Source organism: Platalea leucorodia, assembly GCF_965183815.1.
Source record: "Platalea leucorodia genome assembly, contig: HAP1_HAP1_SCAFFOLD_24, whole genome shotgun sequence".
NCBI lineage: Eukaryota > Metazoa > Chordata > Aves > Pelecaniformes > Threskiornithidae > Platalea > Platalea leucorodia.
In genome coordinates, this window is record NW_028121458.1 from 2,259,591 (window position 1) to 2,277,363 (window position 17,773).

Sequence of the window (17,773 nt, forward strand, 5' to 3'; positions counted from 1 at the left end):
AGTGTCTTTTGCAGAGCAACCTCTGGGTGCAGTCGTCCTGCAGCTGAGAGCGGTTCAAGCCCAGAGCAGCTGGGCACCAGGCTGATGGACAGAGCAGCCCTCCTGGATGGGAGCACTGTCGGAAGTTTACAATGAGAGTAACGGGGCAACGGGGGAATTCCAGCCTTTCCAAGACCATTTCCCAAGTGGGATGGGGGTGTCTGAATACTAAACCACAGTGTAACGGGACACATTTGCTGCACCTCATCTCCCACCTTCCTCTGGGGAAGAAAGCGTCCTTCTGGGCTTTTTGCCCTCCGCTCTAGTGCAGCACAGGGAACTCCTCCCCAGGAAGCCTCCCTCCAAACACCCTGGGCTGTTGCTGCCTCCATGGGTCATTGCTGGAAAGCAGGGCTGACCCTTCAGGAGCCCCTGGGGAGAGGGCACGGCTCTGCACAGCACACTCAGCCAGCACAAACCACAGCTGAAGCTTTGGAGCTGTTTAACAGTCCCCCAGGAAAGAAAAGCACCCTTAGGTATTGCACAATGAATGAATGAAATTTGGCTCAGAGAAGCTTCTCTGAATTTTTCTCTTTTATTTCCTTTGGCAGTTTCCCTGCCCAGAAGCAGCAGATGTCCAATGGCAGCTCCATGAATGAGTTCCTCCTGCTTGTATTCGCAGACACGCGGGAGCTGCAGCTCTTGCACTTCTGGCTCTTCCTGGCCATCTACCTGGCTGCCCTCCTGGGCAACGGCCTCATCATCACCGCCATCGCCTGCGACCACCGCCTCCACACCCCCATGTACTTCTTCCTCCTCAACCTCTCCATCATAGACCTTGGCTTAATCTCCACCACTCTCCCCAAAGCCATGGCCAATTCCCTGTGGGACACCAGGGCCATCTCCTACTTGGGATGTGCTGCACAGGTCTTTTTCTTTCTCTTCTTGATCTCAGCAGAGTATTTTCTTCTCACTGTCATGGCCTGCGACCGTTACATGGCCATCTGCAAACCCCTGCACTACGGGACCCTGCTGGACAGCAGATCTTGTGTCCACATGGCAGCAGCTGCCTGGGGCACTGGGTTTCTCGATGCTGTGCTGCACACGGCCAATACATTTTCCCTCCCCCTCTGCCAAGGCAATGTCCTGGACCAGTTCTTCTGTGAAATCCCCCAGATCCTCAAGCTCTCCTGCTCACATGCCTACCTCAGGGAAGTGGGGCTTATTGTTGTTAGTGCCTTTTTATTCTTTGGCTGTTTTGTTTTCCTTGTGGTGTCCTATGTGCAGATCTTCAGGGCCGTGCTGAGGATCCCCTCTGAGCAGGGACGGCACAAAGCCTTTTCCATGTGCCTCCCTCACCTGGCTGTGGTCTCCCTTTTTCTCAGCACCTCGTTTTTTGCCTACCTGAAGCCTCCCTCCATCTCCTCCCCGTCTCTGGACCTAGTGGTGGCAGTGCTGTACACTGTGGTGCCTCCAGTGGTGAACCCACTCATCTATAGCATGAGGAACAAGGAGCTCAAGGATGCCCTATGGAAAGTGGGTCAACGGACACTGTTTCATCGACAATAACCTGCCTTCCCTTCTCATCACATTTCCCAGAGTTTAGCATCTTAGGCCCCACGTCTGCTTTATTCACTTGTGATAATCCTGCTCATAGATTATTTGCTGGGCTTCTACTACTTGTCATGAGGTTTCATCCTGTTGTCTCTGACTCTTGCACAACACTGTGTGATATGTGGTACGCCTAATAGCAGCTCTTCAATAAAACAGAATCTCCCAGGTCCAGTGCCTGAAGGCTGGGCTCCTCCTCCAAAGGTATTTCCAGGAAAATGTCCAAGGAATTGGTGTTTTCAAGAGTCTGTTCTCCTTGTGTTCTCAATGTTTTCAGAGTTAAGCTCATGGTACTCTTCAGTTCCACTGAATAAAGTGGTCTTGATTTAAGAGCTGTCTTGGTGTCCAGTGGCAGAGGAGATGGTCCATGATCTCCCCATTATCTCCTCAGGTTTCTTCATGTATGACAGGAGTGATGGCATATACCAGACTCCCTGGAAATGAATTTGGAGGGGTGAGGAGAGGAGAGGATGGGGACTCACCACGTGCCCTGGGGTTGCAATGAATGGAGGCTCAGAAGGTGAAACACACTCAATGCTGAAGTCCCAAAAAGTAAAGCACTAAATCATCTTATCCATGAACAAGGGCTCTGCAGTGCTATGGGAGTCAGTGCGGACCCAGCAGGAACAGGGAGGGGAGCCTGGAGAGATGCAGGAGCTTCCTGAGGAGGCCCAGGGCCAGGACTGTCACGTTGTCCTGGGCAGTGGGGCTGGTGGGAGCAGAGGAGGGGACAAATTCAGTCAGCATTAGGCATCACCTACAATAAGAATTTAGGAGAGCCAGAGAGTGCCTCGCCTCATGCCCTTGGGGCCATCACCATCCCTGGGGCTGATGCAGAGCCTGAACCCCCCTCTCTGCCCCCCAGGAGCTGCTGTGCCCTTCAGAGGGGCTGGGGTTGTGGGGTGAGTGCCCAGAGCTCTGCAGCACCCTGTGGTGGGCGCTGCCGTGGGACCAGCCCAAGCTGGGCTGCTCTGCTGGGCTGGGGAGAGGGCAGGGGTTGTGGGGAGAGCTGGGGAGGGGCTGGGCTGGGCTGGGAAGTGCCCGGGAGAGGAAAGCCCCAGTGTAGAGCTAAGCTGTGTGAGTGTGCAGGGTGGGGACACCCAGCAGGGTGCTGACAGTGCAGAGTCAGGCATCATGGTGAAGGAAGCAAGGCACCAAAGGTGCAGAAGAGAGCGGCCCAGTCTGTGTCATGTTCCCTGGACATCCTGGGGAAGCTTTCCTGGGAAAACTGTCCCAGATCAGTCCCACAGACTGGCTATTTCCATGTCTGGTTGTATACCCCAGCCCTGACAAGGGACGTTTCCTGCATGGTCACCCCCATCCTCCTCTGGGGCTCTGTGATACCCAGCTCCACCACCAATATTAATAAAAAGGGAACCAGTTTCCTACTGACCCTTATAGTCCCATAGCTCTTGCCACAGCTCATCCCTCAGCCAAGCCACTTCTCAGACACCTCCAGCTAGATCAGGCGCCCATGACCTTATCTCAACAAATATTGAAAATCTCCATTGATTGAGATCCCACCAACTGGCCCGGGTCTTTGCTCCAGTGTTTCGCTCTGAGGGATTTCACTAAAACCCAGCTCTCTCAGCCTCTCCTTGTCCATAATGTGCTCCAGGCCCCAACCATTCTATCCCAGGCGCAGGATCTGGCCTTTGTCCTCCTTCTATTTCATGAAGGTCCCCACAGGACAGTCCTCCCGCCTCTCAGGTTTCCCCTGAAAGGCATCCCTAAGGCACAGGAATGGTCCTCCCAAGTTAGTGACATTGAAAAATGTGGTGAGAGTTGCCTCCTCTGGGTCATGGATACAGGTGTTAAACTGCACAGGGCTCAGGAGAGTCCCCTGTGCCACCTCACCAAACCCCAGTATGGCCCCTGGCCTCCAGGTAGAGTCTGGCCCCTTCACCACTGCTCTCTCAGCCTCGTCATCCAAGCGGCGTTTTGCCCATCTGTTTGTCTGTCCATCCAGACTGCAATGGCCTAACTTGGGTACAAGAACATTGAGGGAGACCTTGCCAAAAGGCTTGCTGAAGTGGAGGTAAATGACATCCATTGTTGTCCCCTCATGCACAAACGCAGCTACTTCCTCATGAAGGCAACCAGGTTGGTGAGGCATGATTCACCCTTGGGAAGTCCACGACGATGCTCTTCTCTTTTGGGTGCCCAGGAATGTCACCCAAGAGCACTCATTCAATGGTTTACTCCTCACCAAAGTGAGCTTGTACAGCCTGGGGTTCCCTGGGTTGCACTTTTGGCCTCTTTCAAAGATGGGTGCACCATTTGCTTGCCCTCACTCACAAGAGACCTCTACCAATCCCATGACTTTTCAAAAGGGATATTCAAACGAAATATCTTCACCTGTGCCTTCTTCATCACTCCTCTGCCTGTTAGATGGAGTGTTTCATTTCTCTCATCTTTCATGTATTTGCCCCTGTCCTGATATGAAGACCATTTCATCCTTATTCGGATGGTCTCCAACAGCGACCAGGACACTCAACCAGATGCTACATCCTACCGTGATTTTGTTAACTCTTGTTATACTACGTTTGTTATTGAACACTTTCCGATATGGTAGGGTGTGGGGAGTAGCTAGACAAACAGCATTATTACAAAAACCTCCTCACATATATAAAATTGCTTAGTGACGTTTCACAAAATCCTAATAATCAAGGAAACCAGTCAAAAATTTCCCTCAAAATTACAACTGGAATATAACATTATTCTGTTTATAGGCACAGAGGCAATAGGAGACCACACCACCACTCTGTGGGAAAGAGCTAGATTGACTTTGGTCATGGGGTGGATTGTGGTGGTGCGTCCCCCGCCCCAACCTGGACCGCTTTATGATCACAGGGACTCCTATCAAGACTTGGCCTTTGAGCAATGATTCTGGCGGTTAGGCATCCCTTGACCGCACTAGGAACTCTTGCGTGGTCAAGGTGGGGAACAAGAAGGCCTTGGCTGCACCTGGCATAATCAGTCATCCCCTGACAGCCTTGGAACATAACATTGTGGATCGTAACTCAGGCAGATCGGTCTGGAAGGGTTGTACCAGCATTGCTGAAATGTATGAGAACTCCAGCAATTAGCGACCTAACTTGTGGCCAGGATGGAAAGTCACTGATGCTTAAAGTCAATCACCTCGCAACCCTATAAACAGCGGTACCACGTGAGACCCCTTGAGCTCTCCTGGACCGCAGCAGGCTGCACTGGTATCTCCCTCTGAGTGGGACGCCTCTCAGAGTTTGTGAACTCTTGAGTTTGCAAAGTAGAGAGGCCTGGCAACAGGACCTGGGCTGAACTACAGCGCCCTTCACTCCTTGACGCTCGACCTTCGCCTGTTGAGACAATCATTCGAAGTGAGTATTTCACTGAACTTGAGGGGAGTTTTTAACAGGTACCTTTACATGCATATTTTGTGTGTGTGCGAATCAACTCAAATTTTGTAGTAAATCCTATTTAATCACTGTGTAAATGCTAAATTAACCAATGATTAATTGCTGCTAAGTTCCTGTGCTTCTCTCTTTAACTGTGAATAAACCTTAAACTCCTGCTAAACACATATAATCCTTAGACATAAACCATTGACCAAGCCTGTGACTAGGATTGGATCCAGTCGCACCTCGACTCCTCTCGGAGTTTAGAAAGCAAGGGAGTCCACTCTGAACCTTGTGCTCAACAGGACGGCCTCCTTTGCCCCTTGAATTCTCAATCTCTGTATAAATCTTTCTCATTTGCTTGTACCTCTATTTTCTTGTTTTTATATATATATATATATTCCATCAATTTAATAAGTAATAGAGTGAACCTTGCCATCGAACTTTGTTAAATCACACTTTTATAAATGTCTCTTAAAATCATTTTTGCAAATACCTTTAATGGTAATTCTTTAAGTGACCTAACAACTAATCCATGACAATACACAGTCTAAATGAGAAGGTTTCAAAAAGAAATAACATTTTTTAAAGATGTCTGTTTTTTCCAGTTTTCTTTACTTTCCTGTTTACAGAATAAGCAATGCCAACAATCTCCACTTTGTATTGATCCAGGGTGGCTCATGATGAAGTATGAATACGTAGGAAAAGCAAGACCCTTTCTGTCAGACACTCCAGAGACACACTTCAATCACCCCCAATCTGCCATTCCTCTCGGCAGTCACCTGAAACATCACTCCTGTGAGATGCAACAGACTCCATACTGGACAGAGCAGTGGTCAAGCAAGTGCTGGGAAGATGCAGGTTTCTTCTCCTGAGAGCAGCGCACATCCTGGAAAGTTTCATGATGGCAACACTGGATAAATATTCACTCTCGGTTAAAAGTATTCAAACATTTCAGCGGATGAAAATGTTCCCATCCTACGTAAATGTTGAGCACATGTCCTCATCTTTGCAGGCCGAGCTCAGTTCCTGACCAGAAGCCTCCAGTGCCACTTCAGGAGGTCCTGGTGGGCCTGATACCCACACCCGGGACTGGGAGTGACCGCAAGGGGCCATGGGAGACGGGGACCCTCCAACTGAAACTGCAGATGGAGGAGGGGGACACCAGGCATCTGTGCTCCTGGAACTCAATCCACCCTGATTCCCAAAATTGTCCTTCATTAAAAAAAAAGAGAAAAGAAACCCAAACCAAACCAGGCCTCCTGCCTCACCACAGGACAAATATTTTGAAAGAAATCAAGAGGGAGGAAAAGGGCCTAAGGAATTTTAATCGCCACAGAGTGCAATAAGACATATCTTTTGCTTCATTTGTTCATATTTCTTTTACTTTTCTATTTGCTTAGTTTGCAGTTCACCATGTCCCTCCAAGCCCAAGCAGCCAATCGTTTCTTCACCCGTCAACTTATTCCACCATGCAGTATGCACTGTCCGAACTTGGGATCCAAGAGGATATGCCAAGGGACACACTCCTCAACCAAAGTGAGCCTAAGCAGCCTTTAGTGCCCCAGCTCATCTGCTGGGACTTTTTGAGGATGCTTGCATCATTTGCTTTTTTTCAGTCTTCAGGGAGTTCCCTGATCTCCTTGACCTTTCAAAGATGACGATGAGGGATGTCCTTGGGTGCTGCCGGGAGGTACAAAGGCCTTGAAGACCTTGCTGGGAAAGACTGAGACAAAGAGGACACAGAGTATGTCAGACCTCTCTGCATCTGCTCTCACTGAATTCAGGAGTAGCCCCGCATTATCTGTTTCTTCTGTAACTGTTACCGAAGCATTAACTGTACTGAAGCAGTTAGGGTACCTTGGACTCCCTGGCAAGGGTCATCTCTAGGGAAGCTGTGGGTTTCCTAAAGCCTATTTCTGAATTCCTCCATCTCAAGTGAGCGTCTGCATCCACCTCCTCTCTGCTTCCATTTACCTATGGAGTTCCTCATGAGTTCCCTCTTGACCCAAGCTGGTCTTGTCGGCTGTGGACTCACCCGTGCTCTTTGTGGGCGATTCTGTCATTGAAGACCAGCTGTACTGCGTTGTGCTGCCCCTCACTCCTGCCCACAGGATCCCCACTTAAAGCCCCCTGAACACGCCAAAGTCTTCCCCTCTGACGTCCGACACCTGCACTCTGCTCCTCTCCTTCCTCAGGCTGCTCAAGAGCTGCACCCCCCTATTTCATGGTCACTACAGCCAAGGCTGACACTGGTTTTCATGTCCCTGACCAGCTCTTCATGGTCTGCAAGGACCTGAGCCAGGTGAGCATCGTCTATGTTGGTCCAGCTGGTGGCTTTCCTAAGCAATTGCTCCAACATCCTCCAGAAACCTATTGGTCTCTTTTCACAGTGCTGTCTTCCCCCTCCAATGAATGTCAGGGTCATTAAAGTCCCCAGAAAGAGCCCCAGGTCACTGATCTGGAGACTTCCTTGAGTTGCTTAAGTAAGAGCTTGTCCACCTCCTCCCCTTCATTGCAGGTTCTTTATATCCCGCCACGATGTCGCCCAAACTGGCCTCTCCTCCGATCCTCACCCACAAGGGCTCACCCAACCTCTTGACCTCTAGATTCATTGGACTCTTTGAGGGTGAGTAAGGATGGGGGAGAGGAGAACCAGAAGAAGCTGAGAATGTAGGCCCACAAGTGGAGACCCCAGTGCAATGTGCTTCCAATTCATTCAGTGCCTTGCATCTCCCGGATAGAGATGGGACAGAGCTGGCCTCACTGCAGGGGTGGGGATCAGTCACTTGCACACAAGCACCGAAGGAATCGGAGATGCCGCCTGGGGTGTCTGTCACGCACCCGCTCTGAGGGGACGTGGCTTTCCTGCAGGTCCTGTGCTGTCCCTGCCAGCCACAGGCAGGTTTGGTGGAGAGCCTTGGTGTCTCACAGAGCCCTACAGGCCTGTATTTGGCCATTCTGTGAGCAGCTGCCCTGCATTAGGTTGGGCTCCATGGGGATGTGTGAGACAACTCTTGTTACAGACAGTGCAGAGCTGGTCAATACAGCTAAAGGAGGGGAGAAAGAGAGAGACTTCACTCTTCCTCGGGCACAGAACTGCATTTGGTCAGCTGGACACTTCTATGGGTGGCCCTGAACAGCGTGAGTAGGGACGGGTGGTGATGTCCAAAATGTGGGCATCTGCCGTCATTTCAGCTGGCATCCTCACCAGGCTGCAGGATGATGCCCCCAGATGTTTCCCAGTCTCTCAGTACTGCACCATTATCGTGGACTACATCTGGCACCTCAAATGTCACCAGGGGCTTGTGTGTCAACTCCTGGTCTCCATCTCTGATCGTGAGACCATAGAAAAGGAGTGCAGGTGCCTATTTCTAACAGACACCATGACAGAAGCAAGGGCAATCCCACCTCCTGGGGGTTTGTGGCAGGCATGGGAGGCAGCTGAGGTCCCTTCCAGCCCCAGCACTACAAATCCAGCATGAGATGCCTCCATTGACTCAGCTGATTGCCTTCCCTCAGCATGGCTAAAGGAGATGCCTCCCTGGCAGTCTCCAGGTGTCCTGTCTCATGATGGGCCAAAGGAAGGGGGATTCTCAGACCTAAGTGTGTCTTGTAGAGGAGAAAGGACATTACTTCAAGCAGGTTCCTGGAGAGCCCCAGGGACACCAGAATGTGGTGGGGGGCAACTCCCCCCACTCATATACTGAGCATGATGTCATGTGCTATGGAATAGCCCCTTGGCCAGTCTGGGTCAGCTGTCCTGGCTGTGCATCCTCCCATCTTCTTGTGCACCCCGAGAGTATGGGAAGCTGAAAAGTCCTTGACCAGTGTGAGCACCACTTTAGCAACTACTTAGCACTACTTAGCAAGAACCAAAACATCAGTGTATCATCCACATTGTTCTCATCCTAAACCCGAAACACAGCCCCATACCAACTACGAAGAAGAAAATTAACTCTATCCCAACTGAAACCAGGACAATGACATATTATCGTCAAAGAGTCTTTCCCTTGAAGAGCTCATTGAAGACAGAATAGGCAGTGGAAGGAGAAAAGACAGAGGGGCAGAATTAGAGAGAGAAAATGTGCCAATATAAACACAGTAGTTCCTCTGAGCAATGTTTCTCCATTTGAACCATCGGGAAGAACATTTATTTTGATAAGTGGCTGCAGAAAACTATTCACATAGCGAGAGAGAGCGTAATTGGCTTGTTAGTACATACCCTTGGTGCTGTTAATACAGAACTGTAAAAAAAAAAATCCTGAAAATTCATAAAACTTTATCAATGCTGGAAAGGAAGACTTTTTCAGCTCTTCCAAAGAGTTCTTTTCTGCAGAGGTTTCAAGTTTGTCCTAAAATCTTCGTTCAGGCCTTGCTTCAGTTATCCACACAGAGGTGGTCACTGCCTCCAGGATGCCCTGGGGTAGCTGAAGCACCCGTGTGGGAAATGTGTCCCAGGAGATATGGGAGCCCTTCTGGAGCATGAGCTGGGATGCAGGCAGAGTACCTCGGGGGTGGGGGAGGGCATCACCTGCCGCCAGCACTGCTGGGGTGGCTGAGCAGGGACCTCTCCAGCACAGCAGCACATTGTGTCCCCTTGGCTGCTGGCTCTGAGGGCACTTCGGACTGGCCAGCAGTGGGAAGACAGACACCTGGAGGTCTTGAAAGCCCTTACATTACGGTACCCAACAAGACGAAAGTTTTGGGGAGGTCAGGGGTAGCTGGGACTGGAAGATGGTAGGTTTGGGGGAGGGAAGAGGGGCTTGGCCAAAAGAAATGAAAGATTTTGAAGAGGTAAGATGAGTTCAGGTAATGTTGATGCCTCCGCAACACTGACTGTGAAAATATTCATGTTAGGCCTTTACCCTATTTCTAATCAGAAAACTTAAGTCCTAAGCCTGCCCCTAAATGCTACCCCTCATCCTGCAAGGAATCCACTACTCCAATCCCTCATCTCAAAGTTTACCTCGAAACCAAAGTCCAAACACAGAACCCCTTACCTGTACTCCTACCCTATTGATCGCCCTAATCCCTTGCCCATACCTCTAGCATTAAAATGTTGGCCTTAACCCTAGCCCTCACCCCAGGCCTAAACAAAACCCTCATCCACAAAGGTAGCCCCTACCCTAAACACTAACCAGACACCCTCAGCAGAACACCAAACCTACCCTATAAACCTTTGCCTAATCCCTAACCATGAAAGGTGAGCTGTAGTCCCTAAACCCTAACCTCAACACCTAAGCTCCAAAGCCGTTATTTCCCGTGCTCTAATCCCCTCACCTTCAACCCTTTCCTAACCCTAACTTAAGCTGTTTGGCCCCTTGAACAGGGCAGGGATCGTGAGGTCCCAGAACAGTCGCATGGCATTGGAAGAGGAATGTGAGGTGACCTGTGTCTGATCAGCTCATAGGCCACAAGGAGGAGATGGGTGGGAATGCTATGGTGAGGTCAGCTGTGCCTCAGGATCTCCTGGGCCAGCAGGAGGCACAAGGCCTTGAAGGTGGCTGTGAGGTCACTTCTGTCTCTGGAGTTGGTAAGGCAGCAGCAGGAACATGGCTGGGAACGGGACTGTGAGGTCACTTCTTTCTGCAGTAGCTGATAGGTCAGCCCTTGACTCATGGCTGGGATATGTGCTTTGAGGCTCACATCTGCCAGGGTCTCTGCCAGACCAGCAGAAGGCACGTGGTTGGCAAGTTGATTGTGGGAATCCCTAAGTACCTGGTAGGCCCATGCAGGAAGAGGGCTTGGACAGGGGCTGTCATGTCCCTTCCACCTGAGTACCCGATGGGACAGCAGTGCCCACATGATTTGGTTGTGCCTACTGGAGAAGCTGAAAGGCCAGCAGCAGGCACGTGGCTTGGAAGATCCCGGTGAGGTTACTTCTGTCCAGTCAGCTGGTGCAGCAAGTCTTGCAGATCCCGTCTGTAGAAGGGTTTTCCCATTTTGCTCCTGTGATCACTTTCAGTGTTTTCTTAGAAGAAAAAAATTCAAGTCCTCCTTTCAGTAGAAAGCCCCAGAAGAGGGGGTTCACATGTGAATTTGTTGTTGCAGTTTTAGATAAAAGGAAGGACAAGCAGTTGGCCTAATCACCAGCACCAGGTGGGAGCTTCCTGCAGACTTCTCATTACAATCAAGTTTATCCTGCAACCCAGCAATATGCTCAGCACAACACGGCCTGAAGGCCAAGCTGCACATGGAGCACAGCATAGCACAGGCCTGGGTCTCCTCAGATTTACCATTACATGGATGACTAACTCCTTGATGTACAATGGTCTTCTGGTTAGGATCCCTGAACTGCCTGAGGAAGGTTGGGAAGAGGATGAGGTGTCCTCTAGGCAGCTGGAGTAAGGGACACAAATTTAGGCCCTGGTAGCCACTGGGGATTTTGAAGACCATGGACCTCTGCTGGAAGGCCTTGCTTAGAGGGAAGGTGGAAGGTGGTCCCTGACCCAACATGGGGGGATGCTCTCCTGGACTTGTTTTTCACAAGAAGACAAGGCAGGACTGGTGGAAGATGTGGAGGGCAGCTTTGGCTGCAGTGCGAGTGAGGTGGTAGGGCAGAAATCCCTGAGGGAAGTCAGCAAGACAAATTGTAGCAGAGCTGAGCAGAGAGGAAGGATCACCTCCACCAACCCTTTCACAGTGCTCTTCCCAACGCAGCCCAGGATGCCAGTGTCTGCCTTTGCTGCAAAGGTGCAAAGCCAGGAGAAGAGAAGAGAAAGCTTTGGGGAGACCTAATAACAGCCTTCCCACATCTTCTTGGGTACCAGCAAGAAAATGGAGCCAGGCTCTTCACTGTTGTGCATGATGGGAGGATGAGGGCCACTGGGCATCAGCTGAAACAAGGGAGGAAAATCCTTCTCCCCATCAAGACACTCAAGCACTGAAGCAGATTTCCCAGAGAGCTTGTGTCATCTCCATCCTTGCAGCTTTTCAAGCCCAAAATGAATAAGCTCCTGAGCAACCTGCTCTGAGCCCGTCGCTGACCCTGCTGAGGCAGGAGGTTGGCCTAGAGATCTCTTGAAGTCCCTTCCAGCAGGAATGATTCTGTGCTTCCATCCACAACAGCTCTTTTCTTTATGATGGGAGGCAAAGCACTCAGGTTCCCCGTGACCATTGAAGTCAGCCAGAAAGAGGCTTGGTCAGATGATCTGTGCCTTTCTTGTCCCACTCCAGGCATTGTTGCCCAGATGCGGGGCTGCTTGGCAGGTACCCCTCAAAGGCCCTGATTATTTCCTTTGCTTCAAATTTCCTTTTCCCCTCTTTTCCCACTCACAATTTCTTCCCCTTGACCACCCCAGTACCCTCCCATGCAAGCAGCACATCTCTCTTTACCCTTGCCTCCCTGGCCCTACTTTGGCTTCCTGTGTACCCTCATTTCGTGATTCTGAGCTTGTCATCATGGGAACTCCTGCCTTGGTCAGCAATTCCATTAAACCAGTACCTCCTTCTATTAGCTGTAGTGTCCTGCAATTCCTCATGCTGTTATCTTGTCAGAGGCACCACTAAGCTGGTGGGCCATCTGTCCGTACACAGTAACAGCTGTGCCAACAGAGCTTCACTCCAGAGGCACCTTGAGAAACTCTGGGATTTGGCAACAGAAACCTCAGGAAGGAGGAAGTTGCACGTGCTTTTTTTTGGGGTAGAATAAGCCCCAACATGAGGGCAGGCTGGGACCTGAGCAGCTCCGGAGTGCCCCTGAGAAGAAGCGCCTGGGCACTAAGAGGAATGCCATAGGAGGCAGTGGTACCTGCTCACCATGAAGAAAGCCAGCTGTGTAGAGGGCTGCATTGGTTGGAGCATGGGCACCCAGAGAAGGGAGTTATCATCATCCCCCTTGTCTCAGCACTGGTGTGGCCACATCTGGAGTAGTGTGTCTGGGTGTGGGGCTCCCTGGTCTGGAGGAATGGGGAGTACCTGGAGGGGTTCTAGAGGAGATCTGGCAGGATGGGGATTGGGGCCTGTGTGGAGAGGCTGAGGGACCTGGGCTTCTTTAGCCTGGTGAAGTGGAGGCTCAGGGCACTACAGTAGTAGCCTGTAACTGCTTGAGGGGTGTTTTCAGAGATGATGGAGCTTTTGCTTGGTAGTGGCAAGAGAAGGAAACCTCCACAAAGAGCAGCTTGGAAGGTTCAGACTGGATGTGAGGAAAAAGAAATGTCACTGAAAGGGTAGCCTTGTGGTACAAGAGGTGACCCAGAGGGAGTCTGGATCAGCCCATGGCTTTGTGTTTCAAGGAATGGCCAGTGAGAGTAAAGAGCCATCAGTGAAGGTATAGAAATGCCAGGGTGAGAGGTAGGTGGGAAAGCAAGAAGGATGTCAGCAGCCTGAAGGGAAAGAGTTGCAGGCATGGGACAGTGTAGGACAGCCTGCAGCAGAGATGGCCAAGAGATCTAGCAAGGCTGAAAGGCCCAACAGGACTGGGGTCTTTGTCATCTTGGCTATAGCAGTTGCCTCTGCCAGCAAGGCTGGTGAGATGGAACTTTAATTGGAGGGTCTCGGGATCTGTCTTCCCAGGGCCTGGGGGTCAGGGTTTGGCCTTTCTGCTTCATAAAACAAACCAAAGGGTTTGCTCAGCATTACAGGCACCTGCACAGTGCCTTTGCCTACCTGCTATCATGGCCTCCAATTATCTGCTCTAACAAGTCCATGGGGAGGCTTTGTCAGTAATGGTCCTCAGTGGGGCCCATTAATACTTCAAGGTACTTTGGGGTTTGCTTCTGACTTTGACTTCTTGAGCAGTTTGTTCAGTCTCCTCTCAGTATCTGAGGTTCATGGAATGAGCCCCAAATGCCCTAACGAGCTCTTTATCTTTCTGTAATTTTCTTCAAGTCTTCAAGACTTGTATCTCTAATTGGAGCTGTTTCATAGTGTAGTTAAGGAGGAAGATTTCAAAGTGCACCGAATAAGAATTATTTTTTCTTTTAAAAGGAATATTTTATTACCTTTTAGTTTAGAGAGGAGGTTATAGCAGCATCCTCCAGGTGATAATGATCCAGAGTGTCTCCTCAGGAGGTTTGGACAGGTAGCAGAATCAGTCCCTTGAAGTCTGACACTGTATGGACAACCTTGCTCCTTCCCTCCCAAACCTCCCCATTTCTGACATTGGCCCCCTGGGACTTGCATCACTGTTCCTTACATCAGACTTCTGCCCTGAAGTCTGCAGCTGGATGCTACAGCTCCATTGCACCATCTCCCACCTGCTCTCCTTCGAGAACTGGCTGCACACAGGCACAGAAGAATTTTTCCTATTTGCAAGCAAAGTAAAGCATGATTGGGTTTCATAACACACTCTGTAACCATATGCTCAATTCAAGTTACCTCTAATGAGGTTGCCTTTCTACAAGGGATAATCTTATGAGAAATATTTTTATTTTTATTTTTTATTTTATTTTTATTTTAGATAGGTAGATACAAAAAGAGAGATATAACTAAAAAGTTGGCTGAAGAGACAATTAGACTACTGAAAGACAGGCCAAATTTACTCCCTGAAGCTCAAAGCAGCAGCATAGGGTAGGTAGGTGGATACAAAAAGATAGACATAAAGACAATTAAAGAGCTGGCTAAGGAGACAATTAGAGTGTTGAAAGAGAACTAAGCTTTTACTCCCTGAAGCTCAAAGCAGCTGCAGAGGTGAGAGGTATCGGAATGAACAAAGAACAAGGTGCAAATATATGAAAGATTAGAGAAACTGAACAGACTGTGTCACAGGCAAAATGGTGGTAATGGAGTTACAGGGGAAGATCAATATTCCTTTTGAATCTCCCTTTTGACTTGGGATGGGCAGAGGTCTCTTGTGAGTGAGGACAAGGCAATGTTGCACCCATCTTTGAAAGGGGCCCAAGGTGCGACCCTGGGAACCCCAGGCTGTACAAGCTCACTGTGGTGAGGAGTCTGCCATCAATTAGAGTCCTCTTGGGTGACTTCTCTGGGCACCTAAAAGAGATGAGGGTGCCCAAAAGCAGTCAGCATGGACTTACCAGGGGTAAATCCTACTTCAGCAAGGCAGTGGTGACGGTAAGGAAAGCTCTCAGGTTTCCTGTGACGCTGGAAGAAAGTCACATGTCAGTACAGTCAGAGCAGCTGCAGCTTGCTTGTCCTGCTCCAGGCTGTGTGGCTCAGATGCAGGGCTACTTGACAGGTATCCCCAAACAGCCCGGGTCACTTCCTTTGCTTCACCATTCATTTCCTTTTCATTAATTTCCCACCTCTCAAGTGCTACTCTTGAACCAGCCTTAGCCCCGCCCCTGCAAAAAGCCAACCCCTTTTCACCATTTCCCCACTGGCGCTGCCTTTCCTCACTTTGTACCCACCTTTGCTGTTTCTGAGATGGTTATCACAGTGCTTTCTCCCTTGATTAGCAACTCCATTACACTAGTACTCTTATCATCAGTAGTGTCCTGCAGCTGCTTAAGTTATGGCCTTGTTAAAGGCACCATGACTCAGGATGGGCATCAGCACATGTACTTTCAGTGCTTGACTGCTGGAGGTTCAGTCCAGAGAGACCTCGACACCTCTGGGGATTTGGCCAACAGAAACCTGAAGGCTTGGAAGGAAAAGCTGGAGAACAACTCCATGCAGCAGCATGGGCAGTGACCATACCAGCTAGGGAGTGCCCTGAGGAGAAGGGCCTGCGAGTCATGATGGCTGCCATAGGAGCCCGTGGGCTTTGCATTTCAAAAGGAAAGTGGAGAGACTGGAGAGGGCCCAGAGGAGGTCTGCCAAGATGGAGTGAGGAGCCTAAAGCAGGAGGTGTGAGGAGAGTCTGAGGGAGCTGGGCCTCTCTAGCCTGCTGAAGTGGAGGCATGGGGCAACCTAACAAGAGCTTACACCCACCTGGAGAGGTGACAAATCCAAGCTCTCTTCTGCAGTGCCTGATGGTATGAGAGAGGCAACAGCCACAAACTGCCTCTTGGCAGCTTTAGGCCGAGACTTAAGAAAAATAAAATGGACTAGGAGGAGTGTTGCTGTGATCTCCACCTTTGGAGCTCTTCAGGTTTCAGCTCCACAGTCACAGCCAGCCTGGAGGCTGGACTAGAGTCCCCCTGCAGTCTCTTTCCCACCAACTCTTCCAGGAGCCTGGGCCTTGACCACGTGCCCTGTGAGAAAAGATTAAGGTGGAGGTGAGGGCCTCTACATCATATAGTCATAGGACAATTTAGGTTGGAAGGGAGCTCAGGTGATCTGTAGTCCAATGCCCAGCTCCAAGCAGGGCCAGCTCTGAGGTCAGACCAGGTTCCTCAGTAAATGTCAGCATCCAGAGGGAGAGTTTAGACATGTCCCAGGCCACAATCTAGACCAGCGTTACAGAAATGGAGCATTTGGCCAGCTCCCTGAACACAGCTATGGGTATGCCATGCCTCTTGAGATTCCTGGGAACATCCACCTTCTTGTCCAGAGGAGTGGCTTCCTTAGGCAAGTGTCCTGGCATATCTCGAGACCTTGGGGCGCTTTAGGCTGGAAACAGAATTGAAAGCAAGCCTCTGACTTGGGTACTATCAACTTCATTGCTACGGGAGAGGGAGATGGAGGGATCTCAGCATTTCCAGCTTCCTGCAGAAGATTTAAGGCCTCAGAGAAAGGAGCTGAAGAGAACAGCTGTGAACTAGCATAGCCTTTAGATCATTTCATATAGGAAGGCTCTGCTCCCCCATTTCAGTCATTGGCACCAGAAATCTCACCTGCTTTGCTTTTCTCTCCTCCCAAAACCTGACTAAGCGACAGCAGGAAAGGCAGCAGAAAGGCCCTTAGGCCTCTGTGAATCAGCTGGGGTCTGGCACTTGGAGGGCCATGGTGTCATCCCCTTGTACGCCCCATAAAGAATCAAGCTGGGAAGTGAGTCTGCAAGTCTGACTCAACAAGGTCCATGGACAGGCAAGGCGGTGTCCATGGCCGTGTCTGGAGACCCATACACCTACAGTATAGATCAAGCTGGGGCTGAAACTCAGGCCTGGCTTCAATGGTCTGCTGGGCCCATGGACAGAGATGCAGGTAGAGGCCCCAGCTGAGGCTGGTCATGGCCATGAAGGCCTATGGATGCTCTCAGGGCCCTGATATGGGATCCCACCTGCCAGTGCCCTCAACAGACCACATTATCACTCTATGATGTATGGTGTTTGTGCTCTCTCCTTCCCCATTTCCCTGGGGATCTGGGAGACAACCGTTTCTTGGTCACTACAGCCAAGGCTGACACTGGTCTTCACATTCCTGATGAGCCCTTCCTCTTTTGGGAGTACCAGACCCAGGTGAGCAGAAGAGTGGGTGGCCCATTTAGAAGCTGACCCACACACAGCTGCCACCTAAGCTATTGCTTGTCCCAATGAGAACCTCGACTTATCTGAGCTGCCCTCACATCACACAAGGCATCCCCCACTTCTCATCTCCCCTCTCAGTCTCTCCTCAAGACGCTGTATCTCCAGCAACCACAAAAGCCATGGGAGCTGTCCTTCCCCACCTCAGCTGTTATTCCACTGATGTCACAGCTCTGTGATGGCACACGGGGCTCCTGCTCTCTGTGCCCCAGGCTGTGGGCTTTGGTGCCCATTTGGGCTGCAGCACCTCAGATGTGGCACCAGGGCCAAGGGCAGACTTGTCACATGGAAACCTGGTCCCCAGAGATGGGAGCCCGTGTGTGGCAAGGCTTGGCTTCCCAGCAGAGGCATGCTGGAGTGGGTGGCAGGTGGTGCCATAATGATGGATGAGGTTCCCATAACGACAGATCCTCACCAGGCTGCAGGATGATTCCCCTAGATGTTTCCCAGTATCTCAGTACTGCTCCATTATCCTGGACTACATCTGGCACCTCA

The 17,773-nt window shown here is 50.5% G+C and overlaps 1 protein-coding gene across 1 annotated transcript; it reads left to right on the forward strand.

Annotated features, from left to right (window-relative positions):
• Positions 1-612: 612 nt before the first annotated feature.
• On the forward strand, positions 613-1,548 carry LOC309603246 (olfactory receptor 14A16-like; the record flags this gene model as incomplete). The annotated part of the gene is made up of 1 exon (XM_082338134.1): positions 613-1,548. One exon carries the CDS (start codon positions 613-615, stop codon positions 1,546-1,548), a length of 936 nt encoding a protein of 311 aa, XP_082194260.1.
• Positions 1,549-17,773: the final 16,225 nt, after the last annotated feature.